Source organism: Drosophila erecta, unplaced genomic scaffold (assembly GCF_003286155.1).
Source record: "Drosophila erecta strain 14021-0224.00,06,07 unplaced genomic scaffold, DereRS2 tig00000021-arrow-pilon, whole genome shotgun sequence".
Taxonomy (NCBI): domain Eukaryota; kingdom Metazoa; phylum Arthropoda; class Insecta; order Diptera; family Drosophilidae; genus Drosophila; species Drosophila erecta.
This window is the reverse complement of record NW_020825198.1, coordinates 16,574,476-16,599,389: the sequence shown is the minus strand read 5'-3', so window position 1 is coordinate 16,599,389 and position 24,914 is coordinate 16,574,476. Positions and strand designations below refer to the sequence as shown.

Here is a 24,914-nt window from a genome sequence, read left to right as displayed (position 1 = left end):
AATTTGGGTTCTTGGATAAATATTATTATTTGACTAAGCCACCAATCAGCTAGTCGCAATTGACCAAATATTGATTGAACCCTTTTTATAAGCAAACAACACGAGACTTATATGTTCGCAATCACACATCTTTTAATAATGCAAAGATCAGCAACTTAAATTTAGATGCCGGTGTGATCCTTGATCCAGTCCAGGTAGCTGGTGACGCGGGTGAAGACGGCGGGGTACTCCTTCTCGCAGCCAGCAGAGGATCCGAAAGAGGTAAGACCGACTTGGACCTTGTCGGAGGCCAGGACCAGAGGGCCACCGGAGTCGCCGTTGCAGGTGGACACGCCAGCGGGAGTGGACACACAGATGTTGGAGTCGCGGATGGTGGAGGAGTAGGTGCGCTTGCACTCGGCGTTGGAAATAACACGCAGGTTGGCGTACTGGAGGTGGGCGGCCACGGCGCTGGCAGAGTCGGAAGTGCGGCCCCATCCGGAGGCGATAACCTCATCACCATCATAGGAAGCGTAGCGGGACTCGCGCCTGGGCAGCTCAACGTTACGAATGGCACTGCTGTAGTCCACACGGGGAATGCGGATCAAGGAGATGTCGTTCCTAAGGGTGCGGCTGTTCCAGTCGGCGTGAATGATGATGTCCTTCTTGGTAACATGGTGCTTGACCTTGGGGCTGGAGCGAACAGTGCTTCCCAGGTAGACCTCAACGGAGTCAACGCTGAAGGGAATAGGTAACAGTTAGCCAGGATGTATGTACAAGTCATTGGCAGCTTACCCGTCAGTGCAGTGAGCGGCAGTCAGAATCCACTCGCGTCCGATGAGGGAGCCACCGCACCAGGCCGAGGAGGAGCCGATCTTCAGCGAGAGTCCAGCCTGGTAGGGGAACTGGTCGGCGCGGGCATCCTTGCCTTGGGTGATGCGACCATCAGGTCCGTCCAGGGAGCGCAAGGCCGATCCGGAAGCGTAGGCCAAGGCCAAAGCGAAGACAATGAGAACTTTCATGTTGGGGCTACCTTTGGAAAGTATATCCCACTCGAACTCAGCCATCTGCTTTTATACCCGCGACTGTCCAATCAAGTGATTGGGACTATCACTATCTGATCTTAGGGCACCTGTTCAAGTGGCGTATTCTCCTTGGCTATCAAAGTACGCCGTTCAGCGATATGGGAGCTGATCTGCTCTTCGCATCGCTGGTTGTTGAAACTTCTCTGATACGGGACCATGAATCGTCAAAATTTGTTTCAGCCCGAAGATAGTAAACACAATTGGAAAAATTGGGGATTTTTTCATCGAACAAAAACCAAAAGATAAGGCTACGTGAGGTCTTTTAGAGTTAATTTAATATAAAATATAAGGAAGCAGTTAGGATAGTAGTCTTTGGATAACTTTGGACGGTAGTCCACATAGTGACGAAGCGCACCAACGATCTATATCTACACGCAGAACTTAAAATCTACTGTGGTAGTGCAAAAAGCTAAGGGATTCACTCAAGAAATAAATACTTTAGAAATTGGGGCTGGTGGGTCTGGGCTTAACATCAACAAAAATAATAATTGCTAATTCTTGTTAAAAGTACGGATCGATCCTGTACTCCTTTCACAAATATTCTTATTATACCTTACTGCCATAAAATAATTTTGTTTGATAAAAGAATGATTAGTTTTAACTTTTTTGAAAAAAAAGAGCAAATTGCCAACCTAGATGTTTCCACGTTTGAAAATTTACATGCAGCAAAACTGTTGCACTACACAACAACTATAAGATCTCAATATCAGAAACACCAGCTCTTCGGCATTTAAAAAATACGCTGGATTAATTAGAAAAAGGCTAAAGACTTTTATAGTTCCTAGAACTCTTGATGTAAGAGCATTTAATTATATTAATTATTATTTAAGCTTAAAGGTTGTTTTAAATTGGCAACTCTTCAGGTTCCCAAACTATTTCACTCTTCAAAATGTATGCATATCAACATTTATGGTGACACTGAGTTTATGCGAAGTTCTGTGGGAAAGTAATTGTCTCTAAACACATCTGATATCAAATAACTAAAACTGGTGACGATCGTGCCTTCAACATAAAAGAAGGTTCTGATACCAACATTGTGACGAAATTTAATTTTGAATGTTATATAGTTTTTCTTATTTGAACAATCTATTTCGATTTTTAAAAGCCACCAAAAAGTATGCTGCACCACATAAAAGCCTTTCTTATCATAGACAAAAGAAGATAGCCCCACCCCACAAAACGAACTGCGTCACTTTTTGAAGTGCTTTTCGCGGTACGCCCACCCCTTCGAAAAAAAGCAATAATCGCAACTAAAATGCTCAACATTTAATTTAATTGCAGTGCCCAGCACTGTTTGATCAGCCATCGAGGTCCCCTCCAATCCTACGAATAGAGAACTCCGCTCACCTCGCCTATCCAGTCCAAATAGGCGGTGACGCGTGTGAAAACCGATGGGTATCCCTTAGTGCAGCCCGACTTTTTGCCATAGGAAGTAATGCCGATCAGAACGTCCGTATTTTGTGTAGGATCGTTGTAGACCAAAGGGCCTCCAGAGTCTCCGGTACAGGTGGACTTCCCTCCCGTGGTGTCCATGCAGATGTTCGTCGATTTAATCTTAGCGTAGGAGTATTCACAGTCTTCATTGGATTCCACAAAGCGGGCAACATAGCGCAGGGTATCGGATATTGCAGTAGATTCTGGGTGTGGAGATTAGTAAACTATAGCTTGGTGCAAAGGTTCGCAATTAGGCTGGTAATTATAAGAGCACTCTTAAAATCTATTTGTACGAATCTATTTATCAATTGTTAAATCAAGAAGCTTAAAGAAAGTAAATGTTTTGTGAGTTCTTACCGTCATTCATGCGGCCCCAGCCGGAAGTGATAGCCGGAACATAATCGTAGCTGTTTCGGCTCGATGAGATTCCTGGCAACCGGATGGGTCTTATGGAATCACAGAGCAGGGCATCCTCTGGTAATCGTACCAGGGCAATGTCGTTTTCCAAGGAATCGGAATCCCAACCGGGGTGCAGATGCACATCGGGGTTACTCGTTCGAATAAGCTGTCGAGGGGCAAGGCGCAGCACTCCGCCCAAGTAGTAAGTGATAGCTACCGCCCTGAATTGATCGAGTTATCAGCTAGTATATTGACTACATTCTGCATTGCATACTCACTTTTCAACGCAGTGCGCTGCCGTTAGCAGATATCGGTCGGAGATCAAACTAGCGCCACACCAGCAAAACATGTTGTTGGGCTCCTCAATGCTCAGACCCACTTGATGGGGAAACTGATTAGCACGGGCCAACTCCCCGCCAGCGATTCGGCCTCCGATCCCATGACCCAGATCCAGGCAATAGATCGAACTTCCCTTGACTAAGATTAGCAGAAAAACTGAAATCGTACTGAGTTGCATGCTTTTCAGAGTCAACTATTCGCACCACTGACGCAGTCCATCCACCTGAATGGGGATTTATGGCCCCTCAATTGGTTAATCTCTAGCAGTAATGCCTGATTATGAATTATCTCCTCGGACCCATCGGAACGCCACTAGATTGCCGAAATAATTTGAAGTACATATGTTTTGCCTTCATTAATCACGGATCCCCGATAGGAGTACTTATTCAAAGAACTTTGTTCCGAATGAGCTGCTTTTTTAAGGCTTGCTTACTCTTAAATTTAAATAAAAGATTACTTTAAGGGACCGGCAGTAAAAGTATGTTACACATTATTTTTAAACAAAAAAATGGGTGTTCCATCTACAGGAGATTGCGATATCAGTGAAGACCTATCAATTGCATATTCTAAGTACTGATATCAAAGCAATCAAGAACTGGGAATTAGTAAGTAATTACGTGACCCCATGTGCTAGTTTGGCTGGATTTAAAATTGAATGCACTACTTAGACTGAAAATGAATAACCACCTCACGTGCGTGCGTTTTAACTTGCAGTGATTCACTAAATGGATCCCAATACAAGTGACTTGTTTTTAGTCGACCATGGTATAATAATCCCACTGGTCTAGGGTGCTTGATGTTTAAGAGGTCCTTATCATTGATAACCAGCTGCAAGCTTAACCATTTCCTATATAACCATGAAGCAGACTCGCTGCCTCAGTTATTTTGAACCTAGAAAATGATGAAGCTTTTGATCTGTGTCCTGCTGGCAGGATCCTGTACGGCGGTTCCCCTCCTATCCGATGTGGAACCCTATATCACCAATGGAGAGCCGGCGGAGGTGGGTCAGTTTCCCTACCAGGCCGGTCTGAACGTCTCCTTCGGGAACTGGAGCACCTGGTGCGGCGGCACCTTGATTTCGCATTACTGGATAATCACAGCAGCTCACTGCATGGATGGGGCGGAGTCCGTAACGGTCCATTTGGGCGCCATAAATATTGGTGATGAGTCTGAGGAGGGCCAGGAGAGGATCGTGGTGGCGAAGTCGGGTATTATAGTGCACTCGAACTTTATAGCTAGCACGGTGGTCAACGACATCTCGCTTATTCGATTGCCCACCTTTGTGCGTTTCACTGATCGCATCCGGGCCGCCAGTCTCCCGCGTCGCCTGAACGGAGAGTTTCCCACGTACGAGTCCATTCGGGCCTTCGCCTCCGGCTGGGGACGGGAGAGCGATGCCTCCGAAACAGTCTCCCCCGTGCTGAGATACGTGGAGATGCCCATAATGCCTCACGCTCTGTGCCGGATGTACTGGAGTGGAGCTGTGTCGGAAAAGATGATCTGCATGAGTACTACCAGCGGCAAGTCCACCTGCCATGGTGACTCTGGCGGTCCGCTGGTCTACAGGCAGGGCAACTCCAGCTACCTGATCGGATCCACCTCTTTTGGAACTTCTATGGGATGTCAAGTGGGTTTTCCGGCCGTGTTCACCCGCATCAGCAGCTACTTGGACTGGATCCTTAACCACACCATCGTGCACACTAAAGAATAAGCTGTAGACTGTATTGTTGTCCGTAAGAGACACAGTTTAGTTAGGTTTTTATAAATAAATAAAATTGAACTGTTGATCAGTCTCAGAATACATTATTGGACTCTTGAATCTGAAGTTTGCCCCGGAAGTGGAACAAAAAGTTCCTCCGAAGTCCGCAAAGAAAACACGTATCATTTAATTTTCCTGATTTTTTTGTTGTTTATTTTTTTCATTTTTATAGTTTTTTGTTCAGAATTTTTGCCTGGTTTTGAAGATTTTTATTCGTGCCCTCGTGGGGTGTGCAAGTGACGAGTGAGTTCATATTCGAACGCACAACCAAACAATCCCAATGAAACCCGACACTTGCCCGCCACCCGAGCGGCGGGTTTTCCATTTGCTTTCCAAGTATGTACAAAAACTTAAGTTAGGAGGGGCGATGGGCGGGGATGGGCGTGGGGTGAGGTGGGTGTGGGCGTGGGCGTGGTATAAGGGGCCAAGAATAAGTATGTAAAGGGAAATCTGAATCTTAGATGCAAATTACGCATTCGACCGATCGATTACAAAAACGGGTTTCTCGGGTTCCCCAACTTAAAGTATACGTTTCTCGACCGTGTGGGATGGTGTGTGTATGGATGTGTGGTGTGTTTAGAGCTATATATGCTTGCAGCTTAATGCAGTAGTAGAGAATTCGAATACGAATATACGAGTACGAATAGTTTTGAAAAACGCGCAACGTTCGCTTAACCTTTGCCTTAGTCGAAAATTACATAAAATTTCATTTCATTCTCATTTTCGGCCCGAATATATAGATCTTGCTTAGATTTCCATATGCCTAACTTTTGTTTTTCTTCGTTTAGCCTTCTGTTAGTTTTTCGTTCGTTTAGCTTAGTTTGCTTGCATTTACATAATTTTAAAACTTTTTTGTTTTCTTGCACAACAATTTTTGTTTTATCCAAAATGTAGTTTTGGGTTTCTTTTTTGTTTGCATATTTCGTTTTTGTTTTGGGAGTTTTTATTTGTTTTTGTTTTGGTTTTTTGTGGTAATTTGTTTCGTAATTCTATTTAAAAAATAAATTAAAAACAAATGAAAGCTACGTCAACGTTCCAGGCGATCTTGAAACATAATATCCTCCGCTGAAACAATCAGATCTCTTTACTTATCTTCATTGAAAATGGTAAATACACTACTGTATATATTGCTAGGTGTCGAAAACTAAATTGAAACACGGTTAATCGGACAATCGTTCGGAAAGGAAGGAAAACTTTGCTAACTAAAAATAAACTTCTTCATTCATTTTCGGATTAGCAACTATGTATTAGATAAATAATTCATTATGTAGTTTGGCGTCTTCAATTTTGAATCAAAGCGCTGGCTTTCCATCTTCTCCCCTATCCTCTAGCCACAACTATTTGCTCCTCTGTGGGGATTATTCTGAAGTTCTTACTCTCTCTCTGGCTTGCATTTAGTTGGGGCCGTATTTAATATATTTGCTAAGCGGAAGTCTGTACTATATATCTCTTGATTTGTGTGAGTGTGTGTTTGTGAGTGGCTATATACAGCTTAGAGTGTGTGTTACGGGTATTTGATTTGCTAACTTAAACACTAGACGGCCATTGCTGTTCTCTATGAATATTTTGCTTGTGTCGCGGATTTCGATTGCCAACAATTCACTTAAAACTATTCCGTAATCTTATGTATGTGGGCGTATATGTATGCTATTTATTATAGTTATAAATTAATTAATGCTGTACAAAAGTTTTCGCGATTTGAGTTTTGCTTTCACGTCCAGCCCCTCCACGCGACCTCCATCTCCATTCTCCTTCTATCTGCGCTTCCGATTCCACTCGCAACTTGGAGTTTTAGCAATGTGCTTAACTAAAATCAATAATGCATCTCACTAACAATCCTAACAACTGGCCTACAATGGGACTTACTGAGGTTCTATACATATATCAAAAATTACGACTTAATGGTAACCCCTGACCGCTACCACTACTTCTTGTTGTAGACGGGCATGGGAGGCGGTGCAAGCCCTACGGCCGAGGGAGGTACAGCGCCGGTGGGCGCCAACAGCATGGATGGTGGTACAGCAGAGGCCAATGGGGCGCCCATTCCTCCAGACATATTGGGTGCGGCGCCAGCACCGCCAAGGGGATTAAAGATGCCGCCACCAGCTCCATTGTATTTCGCGTAGTCTTGGCTCTTGCTCTTTTTGCTCTCCTTGTCGCGGTCGCGATCGCTGTGCTTTTTCTTGCTGCTGCCACCGGAACTGCTGCCGCCTGAGGAGCTGTAGCCACCACCGCCGGCACCATAGGGAGGCAGAACAGGAGCAGGTCCTCCGGTTGAAGCGGACGTGGTGGTAGCCGTAGTTGGAGGCAACCCATATCCGATTGCGCCCGGCAGACCCGCCGCTGCGGAGTAGTTATTGGGCTCAACCTTATTTTTGCTAATCTTAAGCTTAATGGGGGCTGACGCACCGGCCTGCAGGCTGCCGTTGGGATTCTTGATCACCATCTTCAGAGGCTCATTGGCTAGAGAACTGTCCTTGCTGCCACCGCTGCTGGTACGATCCTTCTGCTTGTCCTTCTTGTGCTTCTTACGCTCCTCCTTCTCCGTCTTGTCCTTGGACTTGTCCTTCTCCTTGTGCTTGTGCTTGTCCTTCTTCTTTTTCTTTTCGGACTTGCTGCTGCCTTCTTCCTTAATCTCTCCGGCCAGCTTGGTGGGTACTTCCAGATCCATGGGTGCGGGCCCACCAGCCAAACTGGTCAAGGGAGTTATTCCCGGTTCTTTCTTGATTGTCGCTGGTGCGGGCATGGGCTCAAGCAGTTCGGCCGGAGGTTTTAGACCGGGCATAGTCAAGGCATCCGGTTTTAAGAGCGAAGCGTTAGATGGACACAGACTCTCCTTCAGCAAACTGCGCACCAGATCCGGCGTAGTCTCGATCCCATTGGAAATATTCAAAGGCGTGTGCTTCTCCTCATAACTCGGATAAGTTGGTAGGCCAGTTGAAGTGTCCAGTTTGCGCAGCTTCTCGCGCGGCATATTACTGTTATCCATCTCATCCAACTTATTAAGTCCGTATTGACTTCCCGAGATCTCGTTGGGCCGTTTTAGGCTGCCGGTCTCTCCAGGATTGGGTAACAGGTCCCCGCCATGGGGCATCTGTTTCTTGTGAGGCGGCAGCATCGGCTTTGATGACCCCGAGCCGGAGGAACTGCTTCCACTGCCCATGGGGGGCATGACCGGACGGTGCTTATCCTTTTTGGTGGGCGTAAGTCGCTCTTTCTTGGGACTTTCTTTGTCGCGCGGATAACTATTCAGCTTGTAATCATGGCCTGGTGGCGCAGGAGGGGGTAGTAAACCGTTGAAAGGCTGTGGTTGCAACTGCGACATAGGCTCCTTTTTTATGTCCGACCACTCGGGACTAAAGAGCGAGTTCTTGGATTGCAAGGATTGCTGAGATGCCTCCGGAGGCATCTGTTGCTGTTGAGCCTGAGGCACTGGCTGCTGCATGTGGCCGTAGCTCTGGCTCTGGGAATAGGGCATTTGCTGCTCGAAAGGCGGCATGCCATGGACGGTGGAGCCGGATTTGCTGCGATGCCCGCCATATCCGGCCGGAGGCGGTGGCTGGGATCCATTGCTAGCGCCAGGATATCCACCACGCGACATCAGCGGATTTGGAGGGGCACTATTATTGTATGGCGGCGGAGCGTTCGGATACATTTTGCTGCTCTGGGATTTATCCTTGGAGGACATACCCGATGCAGAGGAATTAGAGGCGGATGGATGAGGAACCAGTGGCTGCTGCTGCGGCTGCTGAGGCTTGGAGCCTGAAGTCATCTTGTGGCTGCCGTGAGGTGGCATATTAACGCCTACCGGCGGCATGCCGCGCGAGGATTTGTGGTAGTCCACGGGCATAGACGGTCGTCCAGGCTGCTGGCTCGAAGACGACGAGGATGAGCTGCTGCGCTGGCTGCCGCTTCCCGAGGAACCGAGTCCACTGCCACTACTACGCTGGTGACCTGAGGGCATTCGATTGTTATAGCCCGGCTGCTTTGACTTGTGATCTGCAATACGAATATGTTAGAAAACGTGTTTCTCATCGAAGTCGTTGGAGAACTTACCAGGATGCACGTCGGGCGGCATGCCACCAGGGTAATTTGGCATCTTGTGACTGGAGGAAGACGACGAGGAGCTGCTGCCTGGCACTCCGCCCACTGAGGACGAGCGCTGATGGCCGCCATCCTGGCGTCTTTGCTGCGGCACCATAGCTGGTGGCGGCAGTAGTGACGACTGATCCCGCTCCCGCTCCCTGTCCCGTTCACGATCTCGCTCCCGATCCCGACTGTCGTTGCCGTTTAACAGCTCTGGTGGCGTCGTGATGTTTGAGTGGTAACCCTTCATCATCTCGGTGATCTTCCAGTCCTCCTTGGGCTTGTCCTTGCTGTTAGCTGTTCGATTGCTGGCTCCCTGGGCGATCGCCTTGATCGAGTTAAGCTTAGACTTCAGACGGGCAGGGCTCTTCTCATAGATAGCGATGAACTCATCTGTCAGCTGCTTAAGCAAATCCAGCGAGACCGTCTTGTCCACGTAGTAAAACCAGTGCTTGCCCTCAGTCGACTGGGGGATCTCCCATCGGGACCACTTGCAGGCTAGGTAAATGCAGAAGCAGGCTACCACCGTAGGGCGGTATTGCAGGCACATCGAGGTCAGATGCAGGCTGTGCCAGGATGGTTAAGTCAATTTAGTGGAAAGTCTTTTGGTAGAGTCTTACACATAAAATGTAGTTGGGTGAGTGTGTGCAGGGGGATTTCATCACTTATAATACAGATTACGTCTTCAGTTCTAAGCATGTTCCCAGCATTTATCTTTTTATCTTGGCGAACTTAAGTTCAAAAGGATTATTCTAAAATCTTTTGACTATGTCTAGCAGGTATACCAAAGTGAATTTATCTTTTGTCCATATGTTTTGGTATGCAAAAGGATTACAATGGATCTCATTACAATTCTTCGCATATACCAAAAAGGCAATTTTCTTTTTCTAGGAATTAAAATCTTTTTCTTAACATTTGGCGGATTTCCCGACACAAATTACAATGTTATTGCAGGCAACTGACGATAATTACCGCGAGGGACACGGAAAATACTGCCTTTTTGTTAAGATGTGAGATTTGTACAGACTGGCGGCCTGCTGCGATTAGGGAACGCGTATTCTTGTTCGGTTTGTGACTTTGGGTCCTCACCTTTTTTTGTTTCGACCCAGATACCTGGGTTTGTTAGCTATAAGCGAGGAATTAGTCAGGTAAAAAAGTGCCCAAGAATTTTAGCCTCAACAAGCCAGGGATCGAATGCTCTACAACCTGACCACTTTCTGGGGAGGATTGGTCCAACTCCACACCCGCATACACACACACACACACACTGCTTATAACACAGCCGTATTTGCCATTGGAGGCGATCTCTGGGAGGGATTATACCATAGAGTAGCGCATTGCTAGCCATACCTGTTCGAGGCCAAGAAGTACGATGTCTGCGCCAGATCCTTGCATGCTAAAATATACCACAGTAATCAGTACCATCTGACATGTGAAGGGGACATGGCTTGGGTCGGATGGTGGGTGCCTACCTTTGACCAGCTGGCAGGTGCGCACTACATGCGTGTGCGGATGATCGATGGCCACATCGAAGCCGAGCGTCTGCAGGAGCACGTTCTCGTTGAACACAAGCTCTTGGGCGAGTTCGGCGTAATTCTGCTCGGTGGTCGGCGGCAGGCACTTGTTGGCGGCCCGAATAACATGCTCCAGCTTCCGCGGTTGCTCCTCCACCTTGGCGGCTAGAAAAAGGCTCGCCGACGCCATGGAGTTGCGATGAAAGTGGGTAAAAGAGTGGAAGGCGTAGAACCGATGCATGTACACAATGGCCGTGTTGATGCATAGCTGTGAGACCTGCAGACGCTGACCCATCTCCTGGATCAGATAGGCGGTCATCTGGCGGTACTGCAGCTCATCGTCGCCCTTGATGCCGCAGCGTCTGCTGGGCGAGTTGGCCAGCTGATCGTTGCTGAAGTACCAGATCTTGTCCTTCTCGAACGGCAGGTTGTTGTTGGCGCTGGGCGGTATCCCGCTGGACGAGGTGGCCGCGGAGGCGGATGAAGAGGATGAGGCGGTGGTCGCCTGGGGCATTGGCGTGGCCAGGAGACTCATGGTTGTATGTTTGCTGTATCCGTGCCTTGGGGGTGGGGATCTGGGGTTTGGGTTCCGTGTGGATGTGCGGGCTCCTCCGTTTCACATGCAAACTGCGCCTCGGAATGGACCTAGTAATCCCTTTTGCCTGATTCAGCTGTAGGAACTAACTGTACAAAGAGGAAGAGAGAGCGCTCTTTCTTTGTCGGCCGTGCTTGAGTGCGCTGGTATTGGTGTCCGTGTCCGTATCCGTGTGCGTTGCTGCTGTGGCGGGGGTGGCGGCGGTACGGAGGGGGCAGCGGGGATCGCACAGCACATTGGCTACGCCACACTCGATATTTCGTTGTTTTTGGGCGACTCCAATTTGGGTTCGGAACGAGGGGCTATATCCGCGGTCCGCACACTTTTTCCGCCGCCGCGTCTCTGCGTGTTTGTTTGTGTGTGTGTTTGCGTGGTGGTGGTGGTGTGGTGTGGTGAGGTTTTCTGGAAATTGCGACTGCGGCGGAAACGAAACGAGACGAAAAACACACTAACCGCGACACCAGGCGACGTGTTATGCAACTTTCGTATCAATTCATAGTTATTCGCACTGCAATCGCCGACGCGTCGGGCACTTTAACCATTACGGGTCGTGTAATGCACGTTTTTAATTCCACAACGCATCACAGATTCTATTCACACAGTGACAATGACAAGCTTTGCAGAAAAAAATGTATTTTCAAGTATGGCCGTCGGCAGGGCTGCCAGATGGAAACGGCTTTCCCCATCGATATAAATCGATGCTATCGATATTATTTCTAACATGTGGCAACGCCATTTTCCCATCGTTTGATGTTATCGATTATCGAATTGTGTTGTAAATACTAAAATAAATGTACAAAAATGAAATAAAAAGTATTAATAACGTTTATGTTGAATGGTCGAGAAGTAATTGCTCCAAAAATGCGTGATATAACATAGCATTCAATACTGAATACTGAACAAGTACTTACTTTTCACAGTGTCTACATTAGTTTGTTTCATACAACTCAATTTAAAAATATCGTATATTCGGGTAATCGCTGTCATTTATACTCCAATTGAGATTATCGATAATAAAATACCAAAATACCAGAAATACTATACAAATAATACTGGCTTATAAGCTGACTTCACTGTTCATATGTACATCAAGAAATGTTTTACTGAATCATAAAAAATACTGTCAGAACAAAGAAAGACATTCAAAAATCCTGTACAGTTTAAATAGGAATGCATTTTGGGAATGAAGTTTTGCTCATTTAAAATCTGACATAAAAACACGGTTACATTTTATTGTTATTTATAAAACAGATAATATATATTTATGGTTTGTAGATTAAAATATACAAAATTTAGCTAAAAACCTTAAAACTCTTATGTTGTCATAACAGTAAATAATTATGCTAGCTTGTGACTGTTATTCTTGCTTCGTTTTTCGTAATGCATTCTTATAAAAAATTAATCTAATCCGTTCGCTTGCGCTTTCCTCTATCCATAAAATTCACCTACATACCATGACTTCGATCCAACGTTCGTTTCCTTACTACATAAGTATTAAAGTATATATATTATATATATATTGTGGCTGGCTTTAGCTGATTTCTCATCGCAGACAGTTTAAAATGTGTCTTGCAAATGTACAAAGATTGAACAGAAAGTGAAATAAACAGGCTAAAAACTTAACTTAGCTCAGTAAATCCAAAACTAATCGTAGCTAATGTTAATGCATTCAACATATTCATCTAAATCTAGGCCAATCCGCGCTTCGAGATAGTCGTATCTGTACTATTCTCAAGCGCCATAGAATACCTTTAAATAATCGCACGCTCGATTTAAAAGCTATATAGTTTGTTTCGTTTTTTGAGTTACCAATAGAAAGATATCTTGTCTTAGCCTAGTATAGAAATCTCGCCCAAACGGCATCGATATTCTATTACATTTAATTTAGTTGGTCTTATCCAGCATTCGGGGTTATCCAATCTAACAAATAATTGGTGTATATATATAAAATACGTTTATAATCGAGTGGAATCATGAGGTCCAGAAGTTGTTTATATACAGTTATCGTGCTAAGCATGTATATTTGCTTTGGAGTTGGAGTTTCCAACTGTTTTTAGGCTATCGAAGTGAAAGGGGAGCTCCCTGGGAAATAGGAGATTGAAATTTAAGTGTACTATCTCGATTTAAAGCTGCATTATCCGGGTTGTGGCTCAGATTCTTGGTTACCGATTTCGTTGTACTCGACTCGTGATTTTTGCATATATGGTTCGATTCTGCTCTTCTTGTAGGTGTGCTTATAGCTAGGGTCTTATAACATTTAAATATTCATTCCCTAACAACTAATAACTGATTTATGCTAGGTAATAATGGTAGATGCATTATCAACGTTAATTAATAGACATACATATAAATCCATGATCTGGGGGGAAACCTCATAAACTGAGACCTCGTGAAATGGTGTCAAAATGCCATACTGTGTCTTAGAACTACAAAATACACCGACTGGACTTTATCTAAAATATGTGATCTCGATTTTAAATATCGGCAATCTGCTCGACTATCCTATATAGACTTTGAATATACTGTAACTTATGCAACTTTATGTACTTTTTATGGGAGGTATATCTAGATTCCAAATTTGTAGCGGGTTCCATATATTTGTATCATATCTTTGCTTACGTTCTATTTTTCATTTGGTTTTTGTGTTTTGCTGCTGTGCAGGGTATAAATAAAACGCATGCACAAATTGAAATAATAATTTTATTTAAAAAATAAAAAATAATCATAAAAAATTGATTACAATGAACAGAGTTGAACTCAAGACTCACTTTGTTTATTTGCATCATCAATCACCAATCATCATAAACAAAATGATATATTGTAGATTTCATCTTCACGTACACATAATAATAATAATAATAATAGATAAAGGTACTTAGAGAACGCAACTATTTAAGAAATAGATTAAAGAACTAGGAGTTGGTTTTATTCTCTTTTCCTATTCAAGGTTTCCTTTCAAGAGATTGCACGTTTTGGGCAGTGTTTGGAAATTGTTGTAGAAGTTGTCGGTATATTGCATTGAGGATTGCGGTTGCAGTATTGTTGAAACTATGGGTCAGTATCTCGGTTCTGTTCGATTAAATGTTCAGATCTGTTCCATTTTGTAAGGCTTGTATCGATTTGTGGCAGTGTGACGTTAACAAGAATACAATCGTTAGACTTTAAGCTGTATGCTTTAAAAATAAACTTCAGATCGAGAGAGAGTTGAGTTTGGTTTGGCGTTCTAAGACTGCTTAAACGATGGCTCAAGGAGTGCCTTCTTCGAAATTATCCTGTGAGCTTTCTGCTGTTGATGTTGTAAAGTTGTAAATATACAAAACTTATCAAATAATAATTACAAGAAAGTTTAGACCACCAGTTTGCTGGGTTCTTAGCTCCAGTTAGGATGTGTGTGTTTTTGTTGTTTGGGGGGAGTTCAGGGGTGTAGCTGGAGAAACACTTAAATAAATATCCTAAACGTAATCGTACAAATAGCTAAAACTATGAAATAATAAATTTCCATCTCTCTTCTTTTATAAAATAAGCAACAAAAACAATTAGCCCAAGCACAGACACCCACGCAGATCGCTCGGATCCGCATATATATACATATATCTGCGAAGACCCATATCCTCTGCACTGGGTTCGTCCTTGGGCAGCGGGTTGGGCTAGGGGACAGTTGAAAGGGCATTAGGCTAGGCATATACATATACATACTCATATACATTTAGATTTAGTATTAGATCAATAGAGATAGAGAAATTCTTGCAGCTATCGGGGTTCGTACTCATTTACATATTACACACATCTATCGAATATCAATATGAATCAATTCGGTCGTCCTTCGTCCTTCCGCCATAGCAATAGCAATAATAATAATAATATTAATAATAGTAATAATAGTAATAGTAATAATAATAATAACCAATAATAACAATATTCATTACAGTTACTGTTTACAGTTAAAACTACAGTTAAAAGTACAACACTAACGCCCATGAATAGATCATTAATTACCGCCGATTTAGCTGGGTGTATGTATAGGGTACAGGACACAGGGTGTGAATATATATATATCTATATATAAGTATATGTACGCGTATTGGGACTATCAGCTATGTGTAACCTATGCTTATCGCTGGCTAACCAAGAAACTCAACGCATGTACAAAGAAATCCCTTCCTCGCGTGGCCTTCAGCCACTATTGCCGCTAGCCGGTTGATTTATATCCCACCCAGAACCTATTGCCATTCCAGCTCGATCCGCCCGGGATCAGGGATCGAACTATATTTACAGGCCTCGTCGTCCCGCTCGTCCGCATTACTTCACACACCATTGCAGTCAATCTCCACGATGTCCTTGGGCACATCCACGAACTGGTAGACCAGACGCTGGCCATCCACCTTGGCCAGTATGCCGCGCTGGTAGTAGTACCTCAGCGCCCTGCCCATCGTCTCGTAGTTCATGTCCGGCTTGTTCTTGTGCATGCCCCACAGGCGGGACACCGCCTTCGAGTCGACCAGCTTGAAGACGCCCTTCTCCCGGTTCGTCCACTTGATGAAGCGCGGACAGTACTCGCGATCCTGCAGCAGCTTGAGGAGGAACTCCCACAGGTAGGTGGTGGATCCCTCCCGGCTGCGCCGCTTCACGCCCATCTCCAGCTTCGGCTTGCGCGGCTTCTTCGCCTTCCGCTGCTGGAAGCCGCCCAGCTCCAGCATGTAGGAGAGATCGTAGCTGACGCTGGACGTCGCCGGTTGGATAACGCTCTGGGATCCGCCCGCTGCAGCTGCCGCCGTTGCCGCTGCCGCTGCACTGGCGCTCAGCATTGCTGCGGCTGCAACGGCGCTGCTGCTGCTGCTGACGACAGATGCTGCTGCTGCTGCCGCCGCTGCAGCGATTGTGGAATGCGTGTGCTGGCCCGCGTGCGGATGCGAATGCGGATGGGAGTGCGGATGTGAGTGCGGATGCGGACCGTTCAGCTGGGAGTGCGGGTGTTGCTGCTGTTGCTGTTGCTGCTGGTGCGACAGTTGCTGGTGCAACGTCTGCTGCTGCTGGTGCGACAATTGCTGGTGGGCCAGTTGCTGTTGCTGCTGCGATTGCTGCTGCGACTGCTGTTGCTGCTGCTGCTGCTGCTGGTGCAGGGAATGATAGCCGTTGATGGTGGTTCCACGCTGGGACGCCGCTGCCGTTGCCGCCGTAGGTGCGTTGAAGTAGGACGTTGTCAGGTAGCCCGGCGTCTGGGGGTTTCCTGGACCACCTGGTTGTGCGCCCCCACTGCCGGCGCCACTGCTTCCGTAGTAGTTGTCGGGCACTGCAAGAACAAAGTCAGATATATAAATGAGTTCAGGAGATTAAGCGGACTTGCTAACCAACAGGTGAACGTCCCTAACTCAAGCCACCAACTTCCATTAAGAACTTCATATTCCCTCATGCATATTAAAAAAGTAATATCATTCCTACATAGTTGTAACATGTTAAATAAAATATAACTAAGCTGCACAACAAAATTCAAAACTCATATTTGAATCTTAATTTAAAGTCTTGAAACTAAAACTTTTCCGGAACTAACTTTCGCTGTTAAGAAATGCATTAATTTCTATTGCTTATCTAAAAAGTTATAGTTCTGTGATTTTGGTGATATCCAAAGGACACCAATTGCAGCATAGTTTTAGACTACGTACTAAGTTATTTCCCATTGTTTAGAGATTAAGCCAAATTCTCATCAGTTAACCCGATTAAGTGTCATTACTGAATTCAAACTTTTAGGTGTTGAGCTTATTGTTAGATGCTTAGTATCCAAATATGGAATATCTAAGAAAATGAAATCTCAGTAAGAAGTAAATTGAAGTAATATACCCTGGGGAATCTGCCCGGTGGCAACCCGATCTGTCCCATCGTACCCAGATCGCAGATCGCTCGCGACTATTTCACACCGTTTCTGTTTTTGTGCCTGTGTGGTGGCACAGGTATAATTTTGTATGCTATTTAGTAAGTTTATTTTTTTTTACATCCGGCGTTGCCGTTGCCGTTGCCCAATTTCGCGGCTCAGCCAGTTGGCAGTCGGTGGATTTGGATTCGGATTCGTTTTTGGATTCGATGGACCATTTTAGAGGGGGGGTGTGGCCAGGGGGCGCAGGGGTGTGGGACAGGAAGAGAGTGGGGAAAGACTGGGCTGAATCGGAATAAAAACAAAAGTAAGCAGCGCCACGCTCTCACCAACACAGAGACGCTTCGCACAGAGAGCAACGCACGCTGCGTTGTTCGTGTGTTGCTCGTGTGTCTCGTTCGCGTTGCTGTTGCATTTGCGTTGGTGCTTGGCACTCTTTCTCTCTCTTTCTCTCTATCTCTCTCTCCGCCTCTCCGGGAGGGGAGGAGGAGGAGAAGAGAGTGGAGCACTCTCGCGAGCAGCGTTATTGCCACACTGGCGCTGCTGCTGCTGCTGTTGCTGTCGTTGTCGTTGTGACCTTCACAATTTGCGCAAAGGCAATGTGTCGATGACCACAGATTTTATACAGCAACGCGCACTCACACACACACACACACGCACTCAGTTGGCAGAGAGCATAAAAACAGCGAGTGCAACACAATCGCATTGCAATTGATTGTGCTGTACGCATGTATGTGTGTGTGTGTGCCTTGCTTGCCTGACATTTTCGTAGAAAAGAGTGCGCTGGATTAGGAGTGCATTATGTATGCAACAGATTATACCAACTTTAAATTGATTGCAATATGCAAAGTTCCCCATTAGGTCATATGATTAATTGGTTGAGATAAAACCGTTCTCAGCTTAGATCGAATCCCCAAAATAATTGTGTGATTTACTCTAATTTTAGCTCATTGCCAATTAAGGGCAAATTTGCAAGTCTGTCTAAATAGTAAGCATTGAATAAATTTCTATAGAGTTCCTAAAACGATAAGTAGTAATGAAAACAGGCTGTTTTCTAAAGCCTTGAAGAGGAATTTTTAAATAAAATTGCAATGGAAACTGTCACTATAAGATGTCGCCTAAGAGTCCTTTCCCAATTGTAGTTATATGGATATTAGGAAGACTAAGCCTTATTGTCCGTAACATTGAGGTGGCAATCTCGCACTTAGCCCTAAACTTAAGCACACGGATGGAATTGGCCGCGTTTATCGCAGGCATACTCGATACTCACCCCCAACACTGCGATTCCATATGTTCCGCAGCGAATTCGCCGCATTGTTCTGGTATAAATTCGGATGCAGAAAGGTGCCCGTGTGCAGGTGCGCCGCTGCCGCCGCCGCCGCTGCTGCCGCGGCCGCTGCCGACGCCGAGGTGGCTGGGGGCATCCCGAGCCGCGCCTTCAGCTCGTCGGCGCAGGGCTGGCCGCCGGAACTGGAGCTGTCCACGTCGGAGACGCCGCTGTCCGCGGGACTGGGCGGAAATGAACCTGCGAACGGGATAGAGCCGCGCGGAGCGAGGACGAGCCAAGAAAAAGGGGCTATTAGCAATCGATATGGCTCGAATCGAGTCGAGGGCGTGTGCAGTGGTTCACCTTGCTGCTGGACACGCTCGCCTCACTACTGACTGCACTCGAAAAAACAAGATCTCTTTCAACTTCAAACTGGCATTGTTATAAGTGCACGCGAAGCTATTCGCTTATTTAGCTTAATTCGCTTAATTTAATTTACAATCTTAATTAGCGCCTTTGAAATGAAGTTGAAATAGCAAAATAATTATTCCAAATATTTGTGCATATTTAAGCGTTACAACTTCAAAAGCGTCTTCATTGTGCAATATTCGATTGTAGCTTTAAATTGTACAGTGAACATATAATCTTTGCAACAATTCTTTGGTGTTATCTAATATTTAAGTTTTTAAAATGTATGCTTCGGAATAAATTATAACAGTTTGTTGTGAACATCCTTTAAGATCAATTTGCTTTTAAGAATTGAGAACTGAGGATTATTTGCTTTGCGCATAATCACCTGTTGTGGCCGTCGTGTAGTTTCTGTGGTGCGGATTGTGGATGGCACCGCCGCTGAGCAGATTGTGGAGCAGCGGGCGGTGCGGGATGGCCAGCGGCTGTTGCTGCTGGTGGGCATTGTTGCCGTTGCCGTTGCTGCTGCCACCATTGCCTGCTGCACCATGTAGACCCTGCTGCTGTTGCTGCTGCTGCAGCTGGAGCGGCGTGAGCAGCGCATTCTGCTCCGTCTTTATGTGGAGCAGAGCGGTGGCGCCGGTGAAGGTGGACCCGTTGTGCGGCTGCTGCTGCTGGTGCTGCTGCAGGTGTTGCTGCTGCTGCAGTTGCTGCTGCGGGGCCGGACTCGTCGATTGTTTGACAATAGGAATTTCAGTGTCTGAAATGGAGGAGCAAAGGTAGAGGTGGTTGAAAATGCATCCTTGAGTTAACGGGTTGTAAATACAGATAAGCATTCATTGCCAAGTTTATATGCCATACAAGTGAAAAGTGGTGTCTATTGAGCTGTGGTATCTATTTGAGCTTCGTAATTTATGTTGCAAGTGCTATAACATAATAGTTAAATTAGCTTTAACAGATAAAAGTGGTCAAGCTTTCGTAAATATAATCTCTCAAGTATCTATGCACTTGTCATTACCCACATATAAACTGAACTGGTCTCATAAATTGGTTTAAATGCGTTAAATGAATGCGAATTCTTTGGTAAATTTAGCTGCACTCAAATGTAGTCATTGCTTTAATGAGCATAATGAAGCATATATGAAAGATATGCACAAAGGTAATAGCCAAATAATTAAGCATCCTTCAGCAACATCAGTTCAAATTTGCGATTGCTTCAATCACCAGAATAATGTGTACTTTCGAATCCCCGGCCGCCGTTGCTGTTCCAATTAAACGAATACTTGGCCCCATCACGGAATGCCTTGCAGGGCCCTCACCCCCTCAACCCCCTCCGAGCCACTTGGCCACGCCCCTGTCCTCTTCACAGCTGCCAAAAATGCCAATCCGACGAGCTAATAATATAAAAATTCGCATCATAATTTCATAGAAATGTCATGTTGAGCGAAATATGTAAAAAGGAAAACGAATACAGCGAAACGAAACGAAACAATTGAAATGCCCCAATTTGGTGAGCCATGAACTCGCAACCGTTAAAAACAACGCCAGAGGAAAGGCAAAAAAATTAGCTTCTCACTTTCCTTTGGCCGTTGTTGTTGCAGCTGAAAAGTAAAAGTGCATTTTCACTTATTTCATGCAGCAGCAGCCGAGCCGCAGCGGCATGAAAATAAGCAGAGGGAAAAAAATTGCATTGAATGTCAAGCGGTACGCACACACACACACACACACACACACACTCTCACACGAATCAAATCCGCGGCAACTGCAGTGTGCAGGAAAACGTCAAAGCCAGCGGAGCAATGAAGCTTGCAAGCACACTTACTCTCACAGATACTCACACACACACACACACACACACACACACACACGGCACACGGCACGCAAAGCACTCACACACACAAGCCCAGACGAGTGGCAGCAGAGAGGAAGAGAAATCAGGTCAAGGCTTGTCGGCAACGGCGACGAGTTTACAATTTATGCTTTGCTGGCTGCATTATTGCATGTTGCCGCTGTGTGCGAGTGCTTTTTACAGCTTTTTAAATACACGGCGGCCCGGCCGATATCGCACACTGGGCAATAATGCCTGTAGAGCGGTGTAAAACTAACCATTTTCTATATAAATCATTACCCTCAAGGAATAGAGTTGGAATCCCTGCGCAGGTGAAAGTGGCAAAAGTAAGCATTCGCATTCCCTTTGCTTTGAAGAGGAACAGAATCTACAATATATAAATATATTTGTAGTTATTTCTGGCAAGAGACGTGCATCATTTTGTGTCATTTGGCCCACTGTGCGACGTAGTTGTCTCGTTTTGATTGCCGCCCGCCGCTCCACTCGTTGTGGGTGAATGAGAAGCATGTAAAAATATACATATATATGTAATATATATAGCCATATTTTTTTCTTGATATGTAAAAAATTCAAAAGCCGCAGCAGCTAAAGCGACTTTACACACAGAAATGAAAAGCCAAAGTCGTGACGGAAATCGCGCGGCAACAAAACAGCTGTGCGGTTGCATTGGTTAACCACCCACCGCCTCCCCGCCCCATCAACCATCAGCAATTGGCCTGCTGCTGCAACAGCAGCAGCTTTTTAACGGAAATTATAAATATTATTTTCGCCAAGTCTTCGTTGCGAGAATTTCCCTCTATTTACTTGGCGCTTTAATCGCTTGTCGAAGTGAAAATGTCGGAAATGCCCGTCACTTGCCTAGATTTTTTTCGCATGTCTGCGTTTTTCTTTTGGTTTTTCCGTGGGGAAGTGCTCACGTGTTGTTTTTTACTGCGGCCAACGCGGCGTATGCGTAATTTGTTGCAGGTGGCCGCCGACAAGTTAAAGTTCTAAATGGTAAACGACTGACATGGCCATGTCCAAATCAATTACAGCAGAGGGAAAATGTGCATTTTCATAGAGTTACCATTTAATGTTTTTAAATTTAGATAAAAGTTGAATTAAAATCTTTAAAGGAAATAATGTTTGTGTAACTTTAAGGCTCCTAATCGTATTTAAGCCGTGCTTTAAGCACATTTTCCGTATGTTTTGATCGTGAAAAAACTATACCGGAACATTCCTCAGAATTCATATGTAGATTATTGTATTTATTCTCGGTGAAATAGTTTATTGCGCAAACGAAACGTGTGCGATAACTTCCTGTGCCGCATACTAGGCGTATGAGTAATATACGAGCGTTCAAATTAAGTATACGCCTAGGTGAGCGTACGTAGGAACGGAAGGAAGGCGAAGAATTTAGATTTCCTGGAATCAGTTTAGCTGTCCTCCCCCGTTTATTCCCCCGAGCTTTCACTGTACCGCTCTTGTGGCGCCTCCGCGAAAAAGAAAGAAAACAAAGAAATAGAAGCCGACAATCAGACCGCCAGAGGTTCAGCGTTAATGGTGCATAAACAAACACAAACACAAACACGGCAGCAAGAAAGACAAATAGCCAGTGGTAATAGAGTCTACAAAACATTGCAATGCTGCGCCAAATGTGCGCTGACCTCTAAAAATGCGGTCTAATAAAACCAGCAGAAACTAACCAACCGACAAAACACACAGAAATACAAGAGAAAAAACTAAATACAAGTATATTACGAGAAAACAAAGCAAAATTGGCAAAAAAAAAAAATAAAAAAAATAAATATATAAAAAAATAATAAAAAACACACAGGCACACACACACAGGGACATGTCAAAGAAATTAACGGTAAAGTCATGTGCATGTGAGCTGGTGGGTTTTGCTATTTTGCCTTTGTTGAATTCGAATTTGGACTTGAACCGAACTGGCTCGTTGATATGTGCGCGGCATTTTGGGACAGTTACATCACAATTCCGGCGGATAGCGCAGCATTTGCCGCAATAGTAGGTCAATGTAGGTACGAGCCATCGCTGCCTGCTTGTTACCTCTAAATGATTAGTTCGCCTTATAGAGCCGATATGCTTTTTGTTTTTATATTCACTGTGGCTGGGCTCGTTTGCGGCTACGCGGTGGATAAGGCGTCATCCGAGGTGCTTGGGCTTTGTTTACAATTTTTCGTGGCATTTCCGAAAGCCGTAGAAGCTGCCCGTCTGTCTGTCCGACCCACAACCCACAACAGCAATAACAATTGCACACCAGCAGCAACGATTTGTAATTGTTTATGGCATTTTGGTTATTGGCCTATTTTTGATGTGCCCAACAACCGAAATTTGTGAGCTTGCGAGTTTGCGAGCTTGTGAGCTGTGAGTTGTGGGCGGTTTGGTAAGAAACGAAAAGTGAATTTTTGTGTGGGCCGAGCTGAAGGGGGAATTACCTATTGAGCTCAGCCTTTATCACCTATCCAGTATTTTCATCTGACATTAATCAGTGGAAAGTAGGCAAATGAAACTGTATACCTTGGATCTGTTGGCTGAAATTATTGCTTTTGTTTGCCAGATCGAATTACGGGCGAAAGAGCTGAGGGCATGTTATTGCCAACTGAAAGTTAATTAGTTTCGATCAATATATACGTAATACTTTCCGTTTTCATTAAACTGGTTTAAGAATTCAATAAAAACATATTTTTGGGTTTTTCGACTACCCAAATCAGTTTGCAGATCTTCTTAACACATTTAATCATGAATTTTTATGTGTTTACATTGAATGCGCGCCCTTCCTTTAATAATCAATCATAAAGCTAGCCTTGCCCCAATTGTAAGCCTGCAAATAACATATTCAAATTCTATTAGGAAACAAAACGTATAAAAGTATAAAGAAATACCAGTGACGGATGGCAGGCGAATTCCCCGAATAGCTAAGCCAAAAAAGACGACCACTAGAAATAGCTTTGTATCGATAATTTCACTTGTGCGGCGCAGTAATGCGTCAAACCGGAATCAAAATGTTCCCCAACTGGGATATCTTTATTTATTTTCAATAATAATAATAAAATTTATGGCAAGGCAAAATACAAAAAAAACCTACTGAATGATGGGTGTGGAAGAAAGCGAAATTCAAGTTAACTCGAATGCAGCAGCGACAGACGAAAGTAAAATGCACAAAGAGCCGAAAACAAAATCAACAGGAACGGGCGACAACAACGCAAAAGTTCTATATTTAAATATTATAATTTATGTGTTTGTTTGGCAATTGTAGTATTTGTTGTTGGTGTGAATGTCTCTTCCCCAATTTTTATGTGTAGGTATATTTTTTTTCGGGTTCCGTCTGCCTCGCTTTTGCACGATCCCCATTATTCCCAGTCCCATTCCCATTCCCCTTTTTTCTCTTCCTCTCTCTTCCTCGGCGGCTCTCTGCTGCTCTCTGAATTCCTGTTCTGCCGCCTTATTTTGGCTTTCATGCCGCTGCCAGCTTCGCTGCTTTCACGGCTGCCTGTGTATTGGTGTCCAGAATAAAAGCCAGTTGTTGTTCTCTCGCTTCTTCGCCGCGCGCGCCTGTGTGTGTGTGTGCGTGTGATTGTGTGCCTGTGTGTGTACGCTTTTTGGAAATTCAGTCTCAAGTTCAAGGTCTCGCGGATAACGCACACTAGCAAAGGCACACTGCTCACACGGACACCGATTCTCATTGTTTACGCACACAGGCGCAGGCAGCGAGACATATGCATATCAGGCAATTTCTCATTGCCATTGTCGTACGAAATGTGTGTTTATTAGGGCTACATATGCATTTAACACAAGTCCACACACAAACGCACATTATACGTATTTATATAGACAACCGAAATTCTTCTTCAATATTTCCGCATTAAGAAATGATACGCGACTCGGCTGCGATCTGTGTGATTTTTTGTTTTTTCTGTTCTGTTTTTGTGTTCGTTTGTTTTTTGCATTTTTTATGACCGCTATTTCTCTATACTCGAAAATATCTCGTATCGCACAAAAGGAAATATAATGTAATTTTATATACTTTCCGTTGATTTGCTTTTATTTCAACCGAATCTTTCGTTTTAATTTGTCATTAAGTACTTTTACTTGTTTTATGGTGTGGTATAATATGCATATAGATTGACGCATTTGCCCCCTGAGAAGATGATTTTATATGCCTTTCTAATTTGTTGCGATTGCCTGAATATGATTTTGTAATGCGTTTTATTTTATGCACTGGGATATAATTTGAAAGATATACTAATGACATATATTAGTAGACAATTATTTATTTTGAATTATAAACATATTGCCTTATTATACATATCGCTTTATGTAGTATTAACGAT

General features: G+C 44.5%; 5 protein-coding genes across 7 annotated transcripts in view; 1 reads left to right on the top strand and 4 right to left on the bottom strand.

Moving 5' to 3' along the window:
• Positions 1–107: 107 nt before the first annotated feature.
• On the bottom strand, positions 108–1,031 carry LOC6546441 (serine protease 1). Its single transcript, XM_001972891.3, has 2 exons — positions 775–1,031; positions 108–717 (listed from the first exon to the last, which is right to left on the bottom strand). The coding sequence occupies exons 1-2, from the start codon at positions 999–1,001 to the stop codon at positions 162–164; spliced, it is 783 nt and encodes a 260-aa protein (XP_001972927.1). The 5' UTR covers positions 1,002–1,031; the 3' UTR covers positions 108–161.
• A 1,285-nt stretch (positions 1,032–2,316) lies between these two features.
• LOC6546440 (brachyurin) lies at positions 2,317–3,440 on the bottom strand. The gene is made up of 3 exons (XM_001972890.3): positions 3,176–3,440; positions 2,856–3,118; positions 2,317–2,701 (listed from the first exon to the last, which is right to left on the bottom strand). Exons 1-3 carry the CDS (start codon positions 3,412–3,414, stop codon positions 2,388–2,390), a joined length of 816 nt encoding a protein of 271 aa, XP_001972926.1. The 5' UTR covers positions 3,415–3,440; the 3' UTR covers positions 2,317–2,387.
• A 689-nt stretch (positions 3,441–4,129) lies between these two features.
• On the top strand, positions 4,130–5,037 carry LOC6546439 (brachyurin). Its single transcript, XM_001972889.3, has one exon. The coding sequence runs from the start codon at positions 4,135–4,137 to the stop codon at positions 4,945–4,947; it is 813 nt and encodes a 270-aa protein (XP_001972925.1). The 5' UTR covers positions 4,130–4,134; the 3' UTR covers positions 4,948–5,037.
• Positions 5,038–5,129: 92 nt separating this feature from the next.
• LOC6546196 (cyclin-T) lies at positions 5,130–11,902 on the bottom strand. Of its 2 annotated transcripts, XM_001972888.3 has the most exons (4): positions 10,554–11,902; positions 10,432–10,477; positions 9,052–9,647; positions 5,130–8,994 (listed from the first exon to the last, which is right to left on the bottom strand). In XM_001972888.3, the coding sequence occupies exons 1-4, from the start codon at positions 11,128–11,130 to the stop codon at positions 6,920–6,922; spliced, it is 3,294 nt and encodes a 1,097-aa protein (XP_001972924.1). In that variant the 5' UTR covers positions 11,131–11,902; the 3' UTR covers positions 5,130–6,919. The 2 variants fall into 2 exon arrangements, with proteins under 2 accessions (XP_001972924.1, XP_026832558.1); XM_026976757.1 differs by lacking the exons at positions 10,432–10,477; positions 10,554–11,902 and adding an exon at positions 10,171–10,184 and having other exon boundaries at positions 5,948–8,994.
• Positions 11,903–13,926: 2,024 nt separating this feature from the next.
• The window catches only part of LOC6546194 (ecdysone-induced protein 74EF), a 59,487-nt gene continuing 48,499 nt past the window's right edge, over positions 13,927–24,914 (bottom strand). For both annotated transcript variants that reach the window (XM_015158515.2, XM_001972887.3), the window contains 3 exons: positions 19,120–19,491; positions 18,327–18,581; positions 13,927–16,480 (listed from right to left, as the gene is read on the bottom strand). In XM_015158515.2, the coding sequence (XP_015014001.1) occupies positions 15,495–16,480; positions 18,327–18,581; positions 19,120–19,491 (1,613 nt within the window). In that variant the 3' untranslated portion in view covers positions 13,927–15,494. The remainder of the gene's footprint in view (positions 16,481–18,326; positions 18,582–19,119; positions 19,492–24,914) is intronic.